At 42.1% G+C, this 21,972-nt stretch overlaps 1 protein-coding gene and 2 pseudogenes across 1 annotated transcript in view; 2 read left to right on the plus strand and 1 right to left on the minus strand.

Moving 5' to 3' along the window:
• Window positions 1–5,307: 5,307 nt before the first annotated feature.
• On the minus strand, window positions 5,308–5,456 carry LOC132153992 (U2 spliceosomal RNA; annotated as a pseudogene).
• A 4,091-nt stretch (window positions 5,457–9,547) lies between these two features.
• Window positions 9,548–21,972, plus strand: part of LOC132158598 (gastrula zinc finger protein XlCGF57.1-like) — a 77,213-nt gene continuing 64,788 nt past the window's right edge. Inside the window, exon 1 of the mRNA XM_059568184.1 lies at window positions 9,548–9,793. Coding sequence (XP_059424167.1) covers window positions 9,631–9,793 — 163 coding nt within the window. The 5' untranslated portion in view covers window positions 9,548–9,630. The remainder of the gene's footprint in view (window positions 9,794–21,972) is intronic.
• LOC132131990 (zinc finger protein 845-like) lies at window positions 11,451–13,461 on the plus strand (annotated as a pseudogene).

Here is a 21,972-nt window from a genome sequence, read left to right on the forward strand (position 1 = left end):
TGTAAAGTTGCTTTGTAACGATTTGTATTGTAAAAAGCGCTATACAAATAAACTTGAATTGAATTGAATATGAAGCGAACAGCCGATGTTGTACTGGCGCACAAAATATGAGTCCCTTTCCTGCGCGCACTGAAGCTGCGAGTGTTCTGTCCCTGTCCCTGCACAAGTCTTTCTGCTGGACCTTGAGGCCTGTCGCTCCTCCTACAATGCCTATGGTGGACTATGCATGGCAGGGACGTCCTTTTCCCTGAGGCAGGCCTAAACCTGACCGCATACCATGTGGTTTTGCTGCAGGGTCTTCAGCTGGGGACCACCGCTCATTGACGCTTCGCCCCTTAACCCAGAACATCTCCTGGTGGCGGGGCAGTGAACAGGGACGTCTCCCTGACACCCCCTGCAGCAAAACCTAACTAGATGTTACTCCCCAAGCCTTATCACGTTGTTTCAGCCAGAGCCAATGGCTTGCTTTCTCCGCTTCCTCAGAGAGCTCTTTGGTGGATCTGCTCAGTGTGGTTCCCCGTAATCCCAGGTCCTTGAGCAGGCATGATATTGATCTGCCCATAAAACCTCTGGCTCCCACCTCCACCGGGTACAGCCTCACTCTCCATCCACTTTCTCTGCACTCCACAACCAAGTCTGCATACTTTGCCTTCTTTCTCTCGTAAGCAGCTTCCAGCCCTTCCTCCCATGGCACTGTCAGCTCGATCACTATCACTGACTTCACAGCTGCAGACCAGAGCACCACGTCTGGTCTTAATGTGGTGCTGCATATCTCCTGTGGGAACTGGAGCTGCCTTCCGAGGTCTACTTCCATCTTCCACGCTGCCCCTGGTGTTAATAACTTGGTAGGTGGTCTCTTGCTGGTATGCATTGCGGGTTCCCCCTCCCAAAGGAAGTGGATCCTACATTGACTCTTTACTGGACTCTGATTGTTTGCCTCCTGCCAACTTTTTTCCAGCACCTCTGCCAGCTTCCTTAGCACTTGGTCATGCCGCCATCTGAGCCGACCCTGTGTTAGTGCTGTTTTACAGCCGGACAGAACATGCTGGAGTGAGGCATTTATGGTGCTTTGTTCCAAGCCATTGGTGGAGGTTTTTTGGGCTTGGTAGGGTATCGTATGTTGCCCTAATGAGGAAACTGAGTCGGGCTTGTGGCAGTTTCCAGAACTCTGCCCAGCTGATAACTCGGCTTGCAACACCCTCCCAAGTTGTCCACCGCCCCTGCTGCCCCTGTGCCACAGACCTTACTGTGAGCTCCTCCTGCTCCATCCTGGTGACCTCTGCAACAACTAGATCCTTCCTCTCCTTCCTACTTGCCTTGGACCATAGGATGGGTGGCTCCCTCCATCCAAGGCCTGTCCTCCCTGTCTGGACCGTGCCATTACAATTTGTTGGTGTTGCAGCCTTCCTATCACCCTCTGCACCTCTTCCTTAGCCCTCCGTTTCCTTCCAGTCTCAACTCTGGCATTTGCATCAGCCACTGCTCTGTCAGAGGAATCACTTAATTCCATCACCAGCCTTGCCTTCTCCTGCCGTTAGCCCAATGTGATGGATTTCAGGGGTAGTTGGAGTAAATTCCATCCATACAACCCAGCAGCTGAGAAGCACCGTGGTATGCCAAGCCATTTGCGGATGAAAAAGTTAGCTTTTGCTTCCATCCGGCTTACTGCTGTTGAGGTGACTCCGCACAGCTTCAGAGGCCACATCACCCTTGGGTACAAAGTGAAGTGATAACACCACACCTTGTACTTTCCAGGTAGCTGGCTTGCATCAATCTTGGACAGGCCCTCTGACAACTGCTGAAGGATGAATTTCCCCATATCCTTGTCTGAGAGACCGGATATATAAAGTCTTACCAGGCTTCGGATGGGCTGATCCACGATGCGGGGGAAATCTTCCCCACTGATGGTGAAGGTGACTCTGTCGTTTCTTTCCCCCTTTCCCAACGAGAGGCTCCTTGACTTCTGTGGCTTGAACTTCATTCTGGCCCAGGTGATCAGCTCATCCAACCTCCTGAGCAACCTGGTTGTACATGGGGCGGTTCGTAACAGGCAGGTGATGTCGTCCATATAGCTCCTTAAGGGCGGGAGCCTCTGACCTGCAGGCAGCTGGACTCCACCCACTACCTGCCTTGCTCCGATCAGGATGACCTCAAATGCTGCTACAAAGAGAATAGGAGAAATAGAGCATCCCATTGCGATCCCTACTTCCAGTTGTTGCCAACCAGTGGTGACTTTCTTCAGTGCAAAACACATGTGCATGTCCTGGTAATAGTTCATGATCATGGTCCTGATGTTGTCTGGAATGTAGAAGAATTCCAAAGCATAGGCTATGAGCAGGTGTGGCACTGACCCATAGGCATTGGCTAGGTCTAGCCATATAACGTGCAGATCTTTCTTCTCCCTCTTGGTGGTTTGGATCTGTTCCCAAATCATGGAAGCATGCTCTACACAGCCAGGAAAGCCTGGGATCCTGGCTTTCTGACAGCAGGTATCAATGTAGTTGTTCTCCATAATGTAGGAGGTCATTTTTCTTGCCATCACGGAGAAGAAGATTTTCCCCTCCACATTCACTAGAGCTATGCTCCTGAACTGCTCGATAGTCTTAGCATTCTGTTGTTTGGGAATAGAGACTGTCACTGCCCTCTGCCACTCAGTTGGTATAGTCTGCTTTGTCCAGGTGATTTTCATCAGGGACCATAACAGTTTCAGCACTGCTGGGCAGCACTTATACAGCCTCTACGGGATTCCATTTGGGCCTGGTGCTGAAGCAGATCTTGCCCGCCGGATCACCTGCCTGATTTCGCTGAACTTTGGTGGCGATGTGTCAAACATGGCTGATAGTTCTGAGAGTATGGGCACATACCCTGGTGAATCTAGTGGCTTGTTCCTTGCTGGGTCACTGTACTGAGTGCGGATGTTCTCCTGCCGTTCTTCTTTGGAGACATCCAGAATTCCACTTGTCTTCTCCTCGAGGAGCCCACGTGCATACCGTAATGGATTCCTGAAGAAACTAGATCTTTCCTTCTCCTTCCTTTTTCTCCATTTTCTGATGCGTTCAACCCTCCGGGGGTTATCCAGGCGTCTTCTGATCTCATCCCACAGAGCTTTCAAGTCCTCCTTCTCAGACTCCTCTGCCTTCCTCGAACGCTTGCGGAGCTGCCTTCTGCATATCACCAGGTCATCGATCTCTTTCTCCTTCCTGCTTTTTGATTTTATTAAGGCTTATTTAATGGTCACCTCACCGTACCTGTTGCTGCATTCTTCATACAGGATTTCCCCAAACAGGTTTAGCTTGGCTACCACTGAGCCACGCAGAGCTTTTTTCAGCAGCCCGCTCAGATGTTCATCCAACTTTATCCACTCCTTAGCCTCGTTGGCCTTTGGCCACTTGATCTTGTTCCTTCGGAGTGGGTTCTTCAGGTTCCTGTCCCTTTGGCTCCCCTCCATTCTTTGGGGTGCTCCTGAGTTTACTTCCTGGGGTTCATCAACATCCCTTTCTTCCTCCTCCTTCCTTTCCTCCAGCTCTACCTCTGCAACATTGGGCCTGTTGGCACTGTGGTTGTGAACCTGGCCTTGGACCCCATCTGTCTGACCTGCCCTTACAGGGTCAGTGCAATGTTGCATCAAGCTACCACCACCACACTTCTTCTTTCCCATGTGAATGTGAAGTCCCCTCAAAGTTGTTTTTTCCCAGCCACACCCACACTTCCTTGGGATTTTCTCTTTTGCCGATATCCTTGTGTCCGTTGCCGTGTGATCCGTCCTTGATGGCCTTTCTCTCAGAGGGCCTTCGGGTTGTTTTCTTTGTTTCTTCTTTGTAGTAAGCTTTGGGTGTCTTCCTCCTGGAAAACTTGAGGATTGGGTTACCAACCCGCCTCTCCCGGAGCAGTCTATCCTGCTGCCACCAGTCTTTCCTGGTTGTCCTCCAGTCTTCCCTGAATGCCAACTGCTCTATTCACAGTAGTCACTGTCTCCATAAATGCATAAGTCATTACAGTGTGTCCTTTTCCCTGAGGCAGGCCTAAACCTGACCGCATACCATGTGGTTTTGCTGCAGGGTCTTCAGCTGGGGACCACTGCTCATTGACGTTTCGCCCCTTAACCCAGAACATCTCCTGGTGGCGGGGCAGTGAACAGGGACGTCTCCCTGACACCCCCTGCAGCAAAACCTAACTAGATGTTATTGAATGTGGGCTGATTGTGTTGATTGGACTTTAGAACTATGCAGTTGTTGCCTTTAATTTGGTTACAGAGAGTTAATGTTTTAATTTAAGGCCAATTCTATGTAGTTTCAACCCAATTAAAAAACAAAAGCTAAATGCTGATGTCTGTACCATCTATGTTTGTATTGAATGTAGAATACTTACTGCGCAGTTACTGCTGTTAATTTCAGATGGTTACGGTTATTGTTTTCAATAGCCAAAAGCCAGTTTGGCCTATAAAAAAAAAAAATGCACGTTTATGCACACTTTCCTTCTTTCTTGTTTATTGCTTGTAAAAAAATCGGTATCGGAATCGGCCAAGAAAAATCTTGATCTTGCATCCCTACTTTATATAGTGCTTTAAACAAAATACATTGCGTCAAAGCAACTAAACAACATTAATTAGGAAAACAGTGTGTCAATAATGCAAAATGATAGTTTGAAGTTCATCATTGAATTCATCTCTGTTCAGTTAAATAGTGTCTGTGCATTTATTTGTAATCAAGTCAACGATATCGCTGTAGATGAAGTGATCCCAACTAAGCAAGCCAGAGGTGACAGTGGCAAGGAACCGAAACTCCATCGGTGACAGAATGGAGAAAAAAACCTTGGGAGAAACCAGGCTCAGTTGGGGGGCCAGTTCTCCTCTGACCAGACGAAACCAGTAGTTCAATTCCAGGCTGCAGCAAAGTCAGATTGTGCAGAAGAATCACCTGTTTCCTGTGGTCTTGTCCTGGTGCTCCTCTGAGACAAGGTCTTTACAGGGGATCTGTATCTGGGGCTTTAGTTGTCCTGGTCTCCGCTGTCTTAAGTGAAGTGACATTCAGCCAAGTATGGTGACCAATACTCAGAATTTGTGCTCTGCATTTAACCCATCCGAAGTGCACACACACACAGAGCAGTGAACACACACACACACTGTGAGCACACACCCGGAGCAGTGGGCAGCCATTTATGCTGCGGCGCCCGGGGAGCAGTTGGGGGTTCGATGCCTTGCTCAAGGGCACCTAAGTCGTGGTATTGAAGGTGGAGAGAGAACTGTACATGCTCTCCCCCCACCCACAATTCCTGCCGGCCCGGGACTCGAACTCACAACCTTTCGATTGGGAGTCTGACTCTCTAACCATTAGGCCACAACTTCCCTAATCTAAAAATCCATTTAATATGTAGTCCCCGGATGGGGGACGTATCAGATATTAAACTGATAAGAACAGATACTACACTTGATCTTAGCCAAAAGGCCGAGAAGCGATCAGGGACAACTATTTTTTAACACACGAGGTGTTGCGCACTGCACAACTCAAGTGTGCGTAAATGCAATGCTGCAAAAATATTTTTTACCACTAAAACTTTGATGTGCATCATCTCAGTTTAATACGTGAACATAGCAAATGATGCCATCCCAAAACAGGAAAAAAAATCAAAAACAAAATCAGAAAAAAAGGCATTACATGCTAATTTTTTAATTATAACATGCAAATACATAGGCTTAGTTGCCAGTGGGACCTCAGCAGAAACATAGAATTTAATACTTTTGGTCGCAAATGCAACCGTTTTAGTCGCAATTTAGAGTAGTGGTCAACCAATATTTTTTTAATATATACAGTACAGACCAAAAGTTTGGACACACCTTCTCATTCAAAGAGTTTTCTTTATTTTCATGACTATTGAAGGCATCAAAACTATGAATTAACACATGTGGGATTATATATGGAATTATATACATAACAAAAAAGTGTGAAACAATTGAAAATATGTCATATTCTAGGTTCTTCAAAGTAGCCACCTTTTGCTTTGATTACTGCTTTGCACACTCTTGGCATTCTCTTGATGAGCTTCAAGAGGTAGTCACCTGAAATGGTCTTCCAACAGTCTTGAAGGAGTTCCCCGAGAGATGCTTAGCACTTGTTGGCCCTTTTGCCTTCTGTCTGCGGTCCAGCTCACCCCTAAACCATCTCGATTGGGTTCAGGACCGGTGACTGTGGAGGCCAGGTCATCTGGCACAGCACCCCATCACTCTCCTTCTTGGTCAAATAGCCCTTGATGCCTTCAGTGTGAATCTACAATTTTCATAGTCATGAAAATAAAGAAAATTCTTTGAATGAGAAGGTGTGTCCAAACTTTTGGTCTGTACTGTATTATATCTTTTTATATATATTTTTATTTTATAGTTTTTGGGCATGTCCACACTAATATGTTTTTGTTTGAAAACGCAACTTTTTCTCTCCATTTTCGCCTTCCGTCCACACTGATATGGCGTTTTTATCAAGGAAAACTGAGCTTTTTAAAACACTCTCCACAGTGGATAAATTTGAAACGATGTTGTGTGGACTGTGAAAATGGAGGCTTTTGAAAAGGATGACACAAGTTTAGTCATGTGACGCATATTATACCAATAGATATCCGTGTTTATACTGGTATATTGTGCACGTTATGTGCTATGCACTTTCACACTATTGCTATAGATGTGTTACTCTGTACACTATTCATATCACAGTCCTGCAAAGATGAAAGCAAATTTACTCATAATCGTGAGTTTCATTAAAGATCAGATGTACAATCCTGAGTGCTTGCGACCTGGAGGCGTCAGTGAATGGTGAGTTCTTTTCTTAAATAAAATATATCAAATTTCCTTAATCACAACATAAAAATCGGATACCGTCATATCCCTATTCATTAGTCTTTTAAAGAGAGGGAGAATGTGTGCACTATGCACCATCAAAATAAATGTCAGGCGCGCCCTCAAAATAAAAGAACACATAGTCCAAGCAGAAAAATGTATCGGCCAATGCCGGTATTTGAAAATTCCCTGTTATAGAAACAGCTTTTGTGTGTAGACGGCATTGTAGGCTACTCTCCCAGGTTCAGGAATATTTGGGTTGTTCTTGAACAGTGTTGTAAATAAAACACTGTGAAGTAGGCATGTGGGGGGGTGTTTAAACTTTAAATTTTGTAATGCAATTGTCTACTTTTCGCTGTTATAGCAGGGTTTGTTTTTATGTCCTTTCACTTTTTTTTAAGTTACTGTCTATGTACAGTTTACATTTTTTTTAATTTATCATATGACCCTGTTAAAAAGTGCCCATTGTTCTTCAGAAAAATCCCTTCAGAAAACTCCCAAAAATGATTTGGTTTTCCAGCATTTTCGTGTATTTGAACCCTTTCCAACAATGACTGTATAATTTTGAGATCCATCTTTTCACACTGAGGATAACTGCGGGACTCATATGCAACTATAACAGAAGGTTCAAATGCTCACTGATGCTCCAGAAGGATAAACCATGCATTAAGAGCCGGGAGGTGAAAACTTTTGAACTTATTTTGCCTATATATATATATATATACTAGTGTTGGGCGATATGGTCATTTTTCACATCGTCATATCGTCAGTCCGTGAAATTGACAATACACGATCTTAACGTGCTTGGGTGGAGCAAGACAGAGACTCTTTTTTTTCTGGTGTTTTAAACCACGCAGGTGCGCGCGAGAGAGCCTATGGAATCACCAATAATTTAAAAAATATACTTTAAAACATACTGAAACTAACGTTAAATATAAAAATACTGTATTTAAAACAGCTAAGTTCATATATATAGTCGGACACAACTGTCATATCACTCGTCCTGTGACAAATCTGCCGCATCTGCGCACGGAAGTTAATGTTCGGAATAATCAATCAACGGTGAAAATCAATAGTAGATTTCATTTAAAGTCCAACAGTTTAACACTAATATCGGGCATAAACGAACACGTTAAATATAAAGTATTTAAAACAGGTAAGTTCATATGTTTGGAGTAAAGTTGAATTGAACTGCTGCATCAGTCATACAGCGCTCTGGACCACGCGCCTCATGACCAGCTCGACGCACCGCCACAGAAACAAGAATGAGATGCGTTCTAACATAACTGTGGCATTAAACTCAGTGAGGGCTCGTTTAAAATAGTGCACATATATAGGCCGTTCAGATTACTTGTTAAAGTGCAATGAAATACCTTATATCTGCAGACGATATACGTCTGTTTGTGGATGGAGACTTTGAAACAGCCAAAACTATGTATTTTGCATGCATCACATTATAGTACGGTGTGCAATAAAAAGGCTGCAGAGCGAACTTATGATCCATAGTGGTTCTCACATAGTCCTTCTAGTGTGTGTTATAATGATCAGTCTTTAATAGAGGGTCTATGTGAGAACCACTATGGATGCTAAGTTCGCTCTGCCGCCTTGTTATCATTCTGTATTTATTGGTAAATGGTAAATGGACTGCATTTATATAGCGCTTTCTACAGACCACATGGCCATCCAAAGCGCTTTACAACTTGCCTCACATTCACCCATTCACACACTCATTCACACACCAACTACGGTGTCAGCCATTCAAGGCGCCATCCAACTCGTCGGGAGCAGCTGGGGTTAGGTGTCTTGCTCAAGGACACCTCGACACTTGGTCAGGTGGAGCCGGGGATTGAACCACCAACCTTCCGGTTTGTAGACAACCTAAATGGATCACTGAGCCACTGCCGCCCCACATTACTTTATTTGTAATGCCAAGAAAGAGTTAATCTGTCATGTATGAGAAGAGCGCGGTGCTGTGGACCAGCCATTAAATGTGCGGGACACCAACTCCTCGTTTTCTATCTCTTTCATTTCATGAATTTAACGAGTTATCCGAGTCAAAGCGGACAACTTCAGTGACTACAGGCTCTTATCCTCCTGTGCTCGCGCGCTGTGCGTGTGTGTGTGTGAGAAATGCGGTGCGGAAGTGAAATAGCTGGGCAGTTTTATTTTAATAAGCAGCCTAATAAAAATAATAGTTATTATTATTATTATAATCTAATACATTAATAGGAAAATGATCCTAATATCGTCTTATCGACAGAGAAATCTGCTTATGTCGATATCTCTGACTATCGTCGATACATGATACTATCGTCTATCGGCATAACCCTAGTATATACGTTTTGCTCATTTAGTACTGCCCTTCAGAAGCTATGGAAGATGATTGCATAATTACCCCCCTCCCATCACATATGGGATCCACTGTGTGTGTGTGTGTGTGTGTGCACTTCATATAAAACAATGTGTGTGAATTTAAAAAATGTGCAGAGCAGTACTGTGTTTCTCGACCAGTTTGTGACCACATTAAGGCTGGAATAGCGTCTTGTTTGAGAGGTGGAATCATCAAAGATGACTTTCAGAAGAAGACACTGGAAGCTAGGCTGGTAGTTTCCACCGATGAGGGTAGAGGGACAGTTCAAGAGCTCACTACTGTAATATAATATAGTAATGTAATGATTTACAAAGAGACAACACTTAATGCCTCTTTGATTTATTGTTTATTTTGGCAAATCTGCTTTTCCACACAGAAATTCATGTTCAGTGAAACTCCTCTGACAACAATCTCACATTCATCAATTCACCAATAAATGCAGGAATATCTCCATCAGTTCTCAAGTGAAGAGGAGCATCAAACCATCCAAGAAGAGATGAAATCTGTAAAGATTGAGTTTATTAAAGAGGTAAGAGAGGAGATGGGAGATCCAGAACACTGCAGAATCAAACACCCTGAAGATACTGAAGAACAAACAGGTTGGTGTTTATTCTTCATTAATGAGGCTGACATTTCTAAAACTTCACACAGATTTATATTTTGTTTGTTGTAATTGGAAAGGCCTTCAGAGCTGCTGAATGATTTTACTGAAACATCAAATAATAAGGGACACTTCCTATAGACTAGTTTTCCCGCTCCAACAAAATGTATATTAGTTTTAGTCTCAACCATAGACTGTATAAAAACATAGACGTAGTGCCTGTGACCTAACCTGTTGACTCTTGAAGAGCGTTTTGTAACTCAAAAGCCATAATGGCCACAGAGGAAACACTAACGATCACCCTTCTGAGCGCTAAAATGATAAATGGGACACCCAAAGTTCTTGTGGACTTAAGACCGCAAATGCACATGAAGTGGTCCATTTGAGAAAGACCATCGCCATCTTGGCAGCACGTCACTCCGGATCATCGAAAATCGCAAAGAGGAGGGAGTTGGTTGCTGAAACTACGTCCACCAAGATCGATGGCAGTGTCAGCAGCGGCAATCCACCTGTCACTCAAGTGGCCACACCCTTACTTTTGCAGAACATTAAGGCTTAATATAATTTAAACTGATGAGTTATAAAAAATAAAAATCACCCCCTCACAGTTGTCATGAAAGGCAAAATTTGCTATATAGACCAAAATTACTATTTTATACTAGGCTGTACACAACTTCTTTGTTGGCTTGGGAGTGGAAGGTTGCAACTCGGTCTCAACACCAGATAACACCAGTTAAGATCCAGTCCCGGATGTCAGAAAATATCCAATTTGTTTGGTATCTGAACAAATAGTCAGTAGGGTTGTCGATAACCAAAACCCATTAAAGGGGACCTCGAATGAAAATTATGTCATTAATGACTCACTCTCATGTCGTTCCAAACCCGTAAGACCTCCGTTCATCTTTGGAACACAGTTTAAGATATTTTAGATTTAGTCCGAGAGCTCTCAGTCCCTCCTTTGAAAATGTGTGTACGGTCTACTGTCCATGTCCAGAAAGGTAAGAAAAACATCATCAAAGTAGTCCATGTGACATCAGAGGGTCAGTTAGAATATTTTGAAGCATCGAAAATACATTTTGGTCCAAAAATAGCAAAATCTACGACTTTATTCATCATTGTCTTCTCTTCCAGGTCTGAACGGAGGTCTCAGGGGTTTGGAACGACATGAGGGTGAGTCATTAATGACATAATTTAGATTTTTGGGTGAACTATCCCTTTAACATCAAGTCTTGTCTCTTGCCATCAACTGTCCTCTTGCCATCAAGCCTCCTATCAACCAAGAAGTTGACCGAGTAAAGCCAGAAAAGAGACTAAGCAAGAGAGATAGTGTGATGATGATAAAAAGGACCAGAGTTTATTGAAAAATCTTAGTTGTGTGTGTTTCAATCCTCACACTTCATCTGACCAGCACACATCCAACTATAAACAACCCATAAACCTTGAGTTTGCGTAAACATTACATTTTATCTCTTATTCATTTAGACAAAACAGTTAATGAAACCTAATCATAAGATTAAGCAAACAAACTAAACAAATTTTGCAATGCAATGGTCTACTTTTCGCTGTTATAGCAGGGTTTGATTTTATGTCCTGTCACTTTTTTTTAAGTTAATGTCAAATGTAAATGTCAAAACCTTACAAGTGTTCACATCCACACTGGAGAGAAACCGCACACATGTGATCAGTGCGGGAAGAGTTTCACACTAAAAGCAAACCTTACATCACACATGAGAGTTCATACTGGAGGGAAACCATTCACTTGTGATCAGTGCGGGAAGAGTTTCTCACACTCATCAACTCTTAAGTTACACATGAACATCCACACTAGAGAGAAACTGTACACATGTGATCAGAGTGACAAAAAATGTTTGAGAGCTTCAGAACTGAAGCAACACCTGAGAGTTCATACAAAGGAGAAACCACATTCATGTCATTTGTGTGGAAAGAGTTTTTCATGTCCAGAACATTTAAAATGGCATCAGAAAATACATGCTGCTGTGAGAGATTACATGTGCTTTGAGTGTGAAAAGACTTTTACTACAGCAAACTGTTTAAAACAGCATGAGAGGATTCACACTGGAGAGAAACCTTACAAGTGTTCACACTGTGACAAGAGATTCAGTGTGTCATCAAATCTGAAACTACATGAGAGGATCCACACTGGAGTGAAACCTTACAAGTGTTCACACTGTGACAAGAGATTCAGTGTGTCATCAAGTCTGAAAACACATGAGAGGATTCACACTGGAGAGAAACTTTACAAGTATTCACACTGTGACAAGAGATTCAGTCAGTCATCAAATCTGAAACAACATGAGAGGATCCACACTGGAGTGAAACCTTACAAGTGTTCACACTGTGACAAGAAATTCAGTCGGTCAGGAAACTTTAAAACACATGAGAAGACCCACACTGGAGAGAAACCTTACAAGTGTTCACACTGTGACAAGAAATTCAGTCAGTCAGGAAACTTTAAAACACATGAGATGACCCACACTGGAGAGAAACCTTACAAGTGTTCACACTGTGACAAGAGATTCAGTGTGTCATCAAGTCTGAAACTACATGAGAGGATCCACACTGGAGTGAAACCTTACAAGTGTTCACACTGTGACAAGAAATTCAGTCGGTCAGGAAACTTTAAAACACATGAGAAGACCCACACTGGAGAGAAACCTTACAAGTGTTCACACTGTGACAAGAAATTCAGTCAGTCAGGAAACTTTAAAACACATGAGATGACCCACACTGGAGAGAAACCTTACAAGTGTTCACACTGTGACAAGAGATTCAGTGTGTCATCAAGTCTGAAACTACATGAGAGGATCCACACTGGAGAGAAACTGCACACATGTGATCAGTGCGGGAAGAGTTTCACGATAAAAGCAAACCTTACATCACACATGAGAGTTCATACTGGAGAGAAACCATTCACTTGTGATCAGTGCGGGAAGAGTTTCTCACGATCAGAAAGCCTTATGACACACATGAACATCCACACTAGAGAGAAGCAGTACACATGTGATCAGTGTGACAAAACATTTTTGAGTGCTCCAGAACTGAAGCAACACCTGAGAGTTCATACAAAGGATAAGCCACATTCATGTAATTTGTGTGGAAAGAGTTTTTCATGTCCAAAACATTTAAAATTGCATCAGAAAATACATGCTGCTGTGAGAGATTACATGTGCTTTGAGTGTGAAAAGACTTTTACTACAGCGAGCCATTTAAAACAGCATGAGAGGATTCACACTGGAGAGAAACCTTACAAGTGTTCACACTGTGACAAGAGATTCAGTCAGTCAGCAAATCTGAAAAAACACGAGAGGATCCACACTGGAGAGAAACCTTACAAGTGTTCACACTGTGACAAGAGATTCAGTGTGTCATCAAATCTGAAAACACATGAGATGATCCACACTGGAGAGAAACCTTACAAGTGTTCACACTGTGACAAGAGATTCAGTGTGTCATCAAATCTGAAAACACATGAGATGATCCACACTGGAGAGAAACCTTACAAGTGTTCACACTTGTGACAAGAGATTCAATCAGTCAGGAAACCTGAAAACACATGAGAAGATTCACACTGGAGAGACATGTGGGAAGAGTTTCTGTCATTCAGTTTCTCTACACAATCATACAAAAAACTATCATAGTAAGTAGATCATCTTCAGATCTGATGCTGTATCCTCACCAAAAAAATCCTCTTAAATCGATTAACGCGTATACGCATTATGAGTCATTTTCTCCTGATAACCCCAAAAAGAATTTAAATTTCAGTTTTGATCGTACAGATAAGAGCAATACACGAATCTGTAAAGGGTCAACTTTTTTTTGTATACAGACATAATAACAACAAAACTTGGTGCATTTATAAAATAAAGATAACAAACAAGGTGTGCTGTCTGCAGCTTTTGTCTATAAGATATATAAGATATCTATAGAAAGCTTGACATGTCTACTTTTAAACTGAACAAGTGCTGTCGAAAACAGATATTCTGTGATAAAGTAATCCATATGAAAACAACGCGATGTCCGTTTTTCACGTTTCCCTTCATCTAATGTGACCACGCCCCCGCGCTGAACGCGCTAGTCCGATTCCTTTTTTATGAATACATTGTTATCTTTACTTTTTATATTTCAACTTTTTATCAACAACTGTTATTGTCTGCTGATTGTATTTGAATCAGGGAAAAGTAATTTTATAATTGTAGTTTTAATATTTTAAAGCCACAAAGTATTATAAATGCTTTTGGGGCTTTTACATTTCTCAGTAAAGCTTTCATTTGCCTAATAAACTATGTTTTACTCCACACATGACTGACATTGAATGAGTTTGTCTATATTAGCAACCCTTCTCCTAGCTTTGGGCAGTTCGATCCTAATATCAATGGTATTAATTAGGTCTGGGATAAATGATTATTTTTTAAACGATTAATCTAGCGATTATTTTTTCGCTGCATCGATTAATCTAACGATTAATTTTTCAGAACGATTCGATTTCGATTATCTCCCCATCAATTGACTACTAACATTTTATACATGTTGATTTACATATCTGAAAGGAAAAAACATGAATTCCTTAACATTGCAATATATGTTTATTGCTCTTAAAATTACAAAATAAAACACTTACTAAGAATGCATTACTTTGCACTTGTATAGAGATAGCATTCAATAAAACCTTGAAGCCTTGAAAACACATAGCTTACTGAAACAAGCTTACTGAACACATGGGCCTAGCTTACTGAAAAAAAGTTCTTCTTTCAGATGAAAATAACAACTTGATGTCTAGCATTCAATAAAAAAGGTCACCCAAAATACTTGTTTAGAGCAATTGAAAGAATACAGTAACCAATGTAAACTAGAGGGCTTTAAGCTAATACAGAAAGTGCTTTTACAAAAACTAAATAAATAAAAATTAACAGTGGGAGCCAGCATCCTGTCATGGAGAAAAAAAAATCTCAGAATGCTCCACGTGAAACTGTGGCGTTCCGCCCTTTTTCTATCATGTCTAATGATTTTGGTTAATATGCACGAGGGAGAGAGAGAGAGAGAGAGAGAGAGAGAGCAAGACAGCACTCGTATGGTTTGAAGACTGTGAGTGCGCGAGCGCGTGTGAAACTTTGGTGTTTTGCCCTTTTTCTATCGTGTTTAATGTTTTTGATTAATGTGCACAAGGGAGAGAGAGAGCAAGAAGCGCTCGTGTTGTTTGAAGACTGTGAGTGCGCGCGCACAGCCGGGGCTCTCTCTCGTACGCGCCCTGTCAGGCGCAGCAGTTCTATTCTACATCACTCACCGATCAAATAAGGCTTTGACAGCCGCCAAAAAAAAAGATCAATGCAGAAAACCCCTGGATTGGTTATATAACGTTGGACAGAATATATCCAACAAACAGACATCGCTTATATTCAGCGCACATAAGGTAAACGTTTTGCAAACGTTTTTTAGAGAAATAAAAACAGGTCGACAAATCGATGCGCATATTTTGCGTCGACGTATTTTTTGCGTCGACGTCATCGATGACCTCGACGCGTTGTCCCAGCCGTAGTATTAATACCTGCAACCAATCACATACAATATAAATACGATACCCTAACCACCACTCAGGGCTGAGTATTGTTAGTGTTTATCACCATGTTAGCGATAGCTACATTACAGCGACAGTTCCTAGTCCTAGTTCTCAAATCAAGTCTAGTTTAGTCCTGTCCATTGCCTTATACATCCGTGTCTTGATCCTAGCATGTTTGCCTTGTTCTGCCTGTTCTCTGCCTGCCTTGGACTTTAGCCTTTCTTGGATTATCACTTTGTCTTGCTGTTTCAGACTTTGATTGTACCTCGCCTGAACTATTGCCTGTCTAAAGATTACCCATTTGCCTCGCCCTTTGGATTACATTACAGAGAGTAGTGAAAACAGCAGAGCTCATAATTGGACATAAACTCCCAGCCTTACAGGATATCTATCAAACTCACTGCTTGAAAAAGGCTCGCAGCATCATCAAGGACTGCACTCACCCTGCTCATCACCTGTTTGCCTCACTGCCATCTGGCAGACACTTACGATCCATCTGATAATGGACAACCAGACTGAAGAATAGCTTTTATCTTCAAGCCATCAGACTGCTTAACAGCCAACTATCCTTCATCTAAAACCGGAATACATGCTGCCTTTAAGTTTATTATTTATTGTACTTGCACTGCAACTTTTAATAGTTTTTTCTTGTAGCTCTGCGATATTCTACAAATACATTTTGGACACTGCTCTGCCCCAATATTCTATATTAGTATCTCAGGACTAGTTAAATCTCTTAACAATGTATACCCCTATTGTATCGGTTACTGCCACTTATTTTTATTTACTGCTCTGTCTGTGTTTATTGTTCTGTCTATAGTGACTTAAGTCACTCAATATCTCCATACCATCCATGTACGTTTATATCTGTATATGTTACATTTTTTTATGTGTGGGCCTGTTATTGTCCTTGTAGTCTGAGCCTTGTCACAATCATTTCAATGCCCAGTTTTTCCCAGTGTTACCTATGCAAATTATAAATAAATGACTCTTGATCTCTTGACATTCGCCATCGATTGATCCATGCCTGTCTCTGGATAACTTTTCTGCTGTGCCTGTGCTATACCTGTTGTTGCTGTCGACCCATCCCTGTTTTATGACTCCTTGCCAGTAAAGGCGGCCACAAAATTTAGTCAACCACAAGACATTCAAGAATGCTTATCGCTACATTGTTGATTAAACTTGCTTGTGTTATGGTGGCCACTGTGACAGCAGAGCACGTTCATGGTATGTAACTGCTGCCATCCTTGAATCAAGTCAAGTCACAGCTGCTCTTCCTGAGTCAAGTCACTGCTGATCGTCCTGAGTCATATCACATCACAGTTGATCTTCCAGAGGCTTGTGTCATTTGACATCCCATTTAATCATCTTAAGTCATGTTACAGTTGGTCATCCAGAGTCTTGTCACGTCACAGCTGATCTTCCAGGTCCTGGGCACATCTCAGCTGATATTGAGGGGTTTGGTCATGTCACAGCTGATCTTCCATAGTCTCGTCACTTTACAGTTGATCGTCCAGACTGTCGTAATGACCCAGCTGATCTTATCTCCCAGAGTCATGTCACGTCCCAGTTGATCATCCAGAGTCACTTCACATCACAGCTGATCATCCAGTTTCGTCTTGACACAACTGATCATCCAGAGTCACGTCACATTACAGCTGATGTCCAGAGTCTCGACACATCACAGTTGATCGTCCAGAGTCATGTGACTTTACCGTGTTATTCCTGCTTCCTGATGGCCTTGCTGCTGTTTGTGATCGTAGCTCCATGTTGCTTTGTTTTCAATAGAATCTTACTATCACTCTCTGTTGTTTAAAGTAGTAAAATATAACTTAATACCCACCATATTTCTGATATTATCTATCAATCTAATCTGACTAATTTGATAGTTCACTTTTATTTGAAATCCGTGAGTGCGGTGCACCTGTATTAGCGTTTTCATTCGTGCCTATCGCTGTTTTCTTTTCTCCTCTCCTCTCTCTCGCTACTCTCTCTCTCTCCAGTTTTTTTACAAGTTCATCAAAAAACTGTGGTAAGAATATTTCATCAAGCACGGTGAGTAATGGCTTCTCCTGCTATTGTTATTTGCACCTCTTGCCACATGTACAGTTTATCTATCTCTGTCGCAGATGAGGGATTCACATGTGATAAATGCAGGGAAATAGTTAGGCTGACAGAGAAGATTTCAGAATTAAAGACACGCATCCAAACTTTAATTGAGGACAGTAGGAATGTTAGGGCTCTAGATACGGCTTTGGATGCGTCTAGCTCAGGGATTCCTGTACATTGTTCGGTTCCGGCAGAGCCCCTGCAGCAGGGCAACTGGGTGACGGTGAGGCAGCGTAGTCGTGGGTCAAAACACAGCTCTTCTGATCCAATCAAAACATTAAACAGGTTCTCCCCACTCAGTGATGCACCCACTGAGAAACCTGATGAAAGTGCTCTAGTTATTGGTTATTCTATTGTACGGAACGTGAATATAGAGACACCAGCCCCCATAGTCAAATGTTTACCGGTAGCAAAAGCGCCTGACATCTTGGCAAATTTAAAAGTGCTGGCTAATGCTAAACGTAAACACAGTAAGATAGTTGTTCATGCCGACGCTAATGATTTTCGACTTCTCCAGTCAGAGATCACAAAAAAAAAACATTAAAAGAGGTGTGTGAACTTGCAACCACAATGTCAGGCACTGTAATATACTCTGGTCCCCTCCCTGCTTACCGTGGTGACGAGATGCATAGCAGATTGTCATCACTCAATGGCTGGATGTCTAAGTGGTGCCTGCAGAATAACAAAGGTTTCATAGACAATTGGACAAGCTTTGGGGCAGACCTGACCTGTTGAAAAGAGATGGTCTTCATCCCTCCTGGGGTGGTGCCGCTCTTCTCTCTTGAAATATGGCACATAGTCTTAGAGTTTGTACTTGACTTACTGGGGCCCAGGTCAGGAAGCAGACAGACTGGCTAAACCGACCGTCTGCTAGCTGCCTCACGTCACAGAGGTCAGCTAATTCTCAGCACATAGAGACTCTTTCACCTAGATATCACACTATAGACACTGTGTCTGCTCCCCGAACTAGAAAATACACAAAAATGTCCAAACCAATGTAAGAGTAACAATTTAATTGAGGTTCAACAAATATAAAACGATGGAATATAGACAAACAAATGATAAAGCTTGGCTTATTGAATATCAGGTCCCTTTCTACGAAAGCACTTTTTTGTAAATATGATCACTGATCATAATCTAGATGTGCTCAGTTTGACAGAGGAAAATAGCAGTAGCCATGGTCAGCTGACTGAATCAAGTACGCTGCTGTTTGCAGATTTACTGGACTTGCGTCGTCGCGGACATCACACTCCCGAGTCGAATGCACAAAGTCCGCACTACCGAGAATGCACGTCCAAAATAAGCGTACTTTGTATTGAGAAACGCGCGCAGACCTACGTCACCAGTCTATTGACGTATTCTAACAGAAACTATGGACTCTCTCTTTTCTAGCATTTTAAATACAGTTGCTCCTTTACGCTTAAGGAAGGTTAAGGAAACCAGTCTGACACCATGGTATAATGAGCACACTCGCACCCTAAAGAGAGCAGCTCGAAAAATGGAGCGCAGCTGGAGGAAAACAAAACTAGAGGTATTTCGTATTGCTTGGCAGGAAAGTAACCTATCCTACAGAAAAACATTAAAAACTGCTAGATCTCTTTTAGAAGAAAACAAACATAACCCCAGGTATTTATTCAATAAAGTGGCTAAAAAAAAAGAATCAACAAGTGTTGACATTTCCCAACATCACAGCAGTAATAAATTTATGAACTACTTTACATGTAAAATCGATACTATTAGAGATAAATTTGCTACCATTCAGCCGTCAGCTACAGTATCGGATCAGACAGTGCACTATAAGACCCCCTGAGGAACTGTTTCACTCATTCTCTACTATAGGAGAGGAAGAATTGTATAAACTTGTCTAAACCAACAACATGTATATTAGACCCTATACCATCTAGGCTCCTAAAAGAGGTGCTTCCAGAAGTCATAGATCCTCTTCTGACTATTATTAATTCCTCATTGTCATTAGGATATGTCCCCAAAACCTTCAAACTGGCTTTTATTAAGCCTCTCATCAAAAAAACACAACTTGAACCCAAAGAACTAGTTAATTATAGACTGATCTCGAATCTCCCTTTTCTGTCCAAGATACTAGAAAAGGTAGTATCCTCACAATTATATTCCTTCTTAGAGAAAAATGGTATCTTTGAAGATTTCCGTTCAGGATTTAGACCGTATCATAGTACTGAGACTCAGTACTTAGTGTTACAAATGATCTGCTCTTATCATCTGATCGTGGGTGTATCTCTCTATTAGTTTTATTGGATCTTAGTGCTGCGTTTGACACAATTGACCACAACATTCTTTTGCACAGACTAGAAAACTTTGTTGGCATTAATGGAAGTGCATTAGCATGATTTAAATCGTACTTATATGACTACCATCAATTCGTAGCAGTGAATGAAGAGGTATCATATCAATCACAAGTGCAGTATGGATTCAGTACTAGGGCCATTACTCTTCACGCTTTACATATTACCCTTGGTAAATATCAGCAGGAAACATGGTGTTAGCTTTCACTGTTATGCTGATGATACTCAGCTATATATTTCTTCGCGACCCAGTGAAACACACCAATATGAAAAACTAATGGAATGCATAGTTGATATAAAAAACTGGATGACGAGTAATTTCTTACTACTAAATTCTGAAAAAACAGAGGTGTTGATTATAGGACCTAAAAACTCTGCATGTAATAACCTTGAATGCTGTCTAAGACTTGATGGTTGCTCTGTCAATTCTTCGTCATCAGTTAGGAACTTAGGTGTGCTATTTGATCGCAATCTTTCCTTAGAAAGCCACGTTTCTAGCATTTGTAAAACTGCATTTTTCCATCTCAAAAATATTTCTAAATTACGGCCTATGCTTTCAATGTAAAATGCAGAAATGTTAATCCATGCATTTATGACCTCAAGGTTAGATTATTGTAATGCTTTATTGGGTGGTTTTTCTGCACGCTTCGTAAACAAACTACAGCTAGTCCAAAATGCAGCAGCAAGAGTTCTTACTAGAACCAGGAAGTATGACCCTATTAGCCCGGCAGGGGCGCTGGACTGGGGGTGAAACCAGTACTGATTACCAGGGCCCCAAAGGAAGAGAGGGCCCTTGAAAAGTCTGAAATATATATTTTCAAGGGGAGGGGGGCCCATTAGGACTGCTTATGCATAGGGCCCGGGATCTTGTGTAGCACCCCTGTAGCCCGGTCCTGTCAACACTGCATTGGCTCCCTATTAAACAGCATATATATTTTAAAATCTTGCTTATTACTTATAAAGCCCTGAATGGTTTAGCACCTCAGTATTTAAATGAGCTCCTGTTACATTACAGTCCTTCACGTCTCGTCATGTCAAAGCTGGTCATCCAGAGACTCATCACATCACAGCTGATCATCCAGCGTCACGTCAGGTCACAGCTGATTGTCCAGAGTCACATAACGTCCCAGTTGATCCTCCAGAGTCACGTCTCAGCTGATCTTCCAGAGCCTCGTACGACAACTGATCGTCCAGAGGCACGTAATGTCCCAGTTGATCATCCAGAGTCACTTCAGGTCACAGCTGATCATCCAGAGTCTCGTAATGTCCCAGCTGGTCATCCAGACTCACGTAATGTCACAGTTGATCGTCCAGAGTCACTTCAGGTCGCAGCTGACATCCAGAGTCACGTAACATTCTAGCTGATATTATCCAGAGGTGATGGCGCACAGTATGATTTATCCAGAGGTGGCGGCGGATGCTGCAAAACTTCCCGTGGCAGAAAAAAAATCTGAAGTGAAGTGACATACAGCCAAGTATGGTGACCCATACACAGAATTCATGCTCTGCATTTAACCCATCCAAAGTGCACAAACACACACAGCAATGAACACACACACACACAGTGAAAACACACCCAGAGCAGTGGGCATCATTTATGCTGCGGCACCCGGGGAGTAGTTGGGGGTTCGGTGCCTTGCTCAAGGGCACCTAAGTCGTGGTTTTGCTGGCCCGAGACTGGAACCCACAGCCCTAGAGTTAGTAGTCAAACTCTCTAACCATTAGGCCACGACTTCCCCATCCTGAAGAGGTCATGGAGACGGTCATTGAATCTCCTGTCAAAACTATCTCAGCCTTAGAAGCCAATCATGGACTCTCAGCCCTGCCCATTACAGTCACAAAGACCACCTTAGAACTCTTAGTCTGTTCTGTTATGGCCACGGAGGCCAATTATGAGCTATTGTCCTGTCCCAACATGGCCGCAAAGGCTGTTTGTGAATATTGTTGTTACTCAGCCAGTGTTTTTGGGTCTGGTTGACCCATTGCAGTTTTGGATTTTTAATTTAAAACAATCAAATATTAAATGTTAATATACTCAACAAATGTTTAATTCATCCCAATTTCAAGCAATATAAACTGCATATTTGGTTGATATTTGCCCTTTAAATTAATTAGATCACATTTATATATTAAAGTGCTACAACATTGTGCAGGGGCAGAAGCACAAAAATCCCA

This window comes from Carassius carassius, chromosome 1 (genome assembly GCF_963082965.1).
Source record: "Carassius carassius chromosome 1, fCarCar2.1, whole genome shotgun sequence".
Lineage (NCBI taxonomy): Eukaryota > Metazoa > Chordata > Actinopteri > Cypriniformes > Cyprinidae > Carassius > Carassius carassius.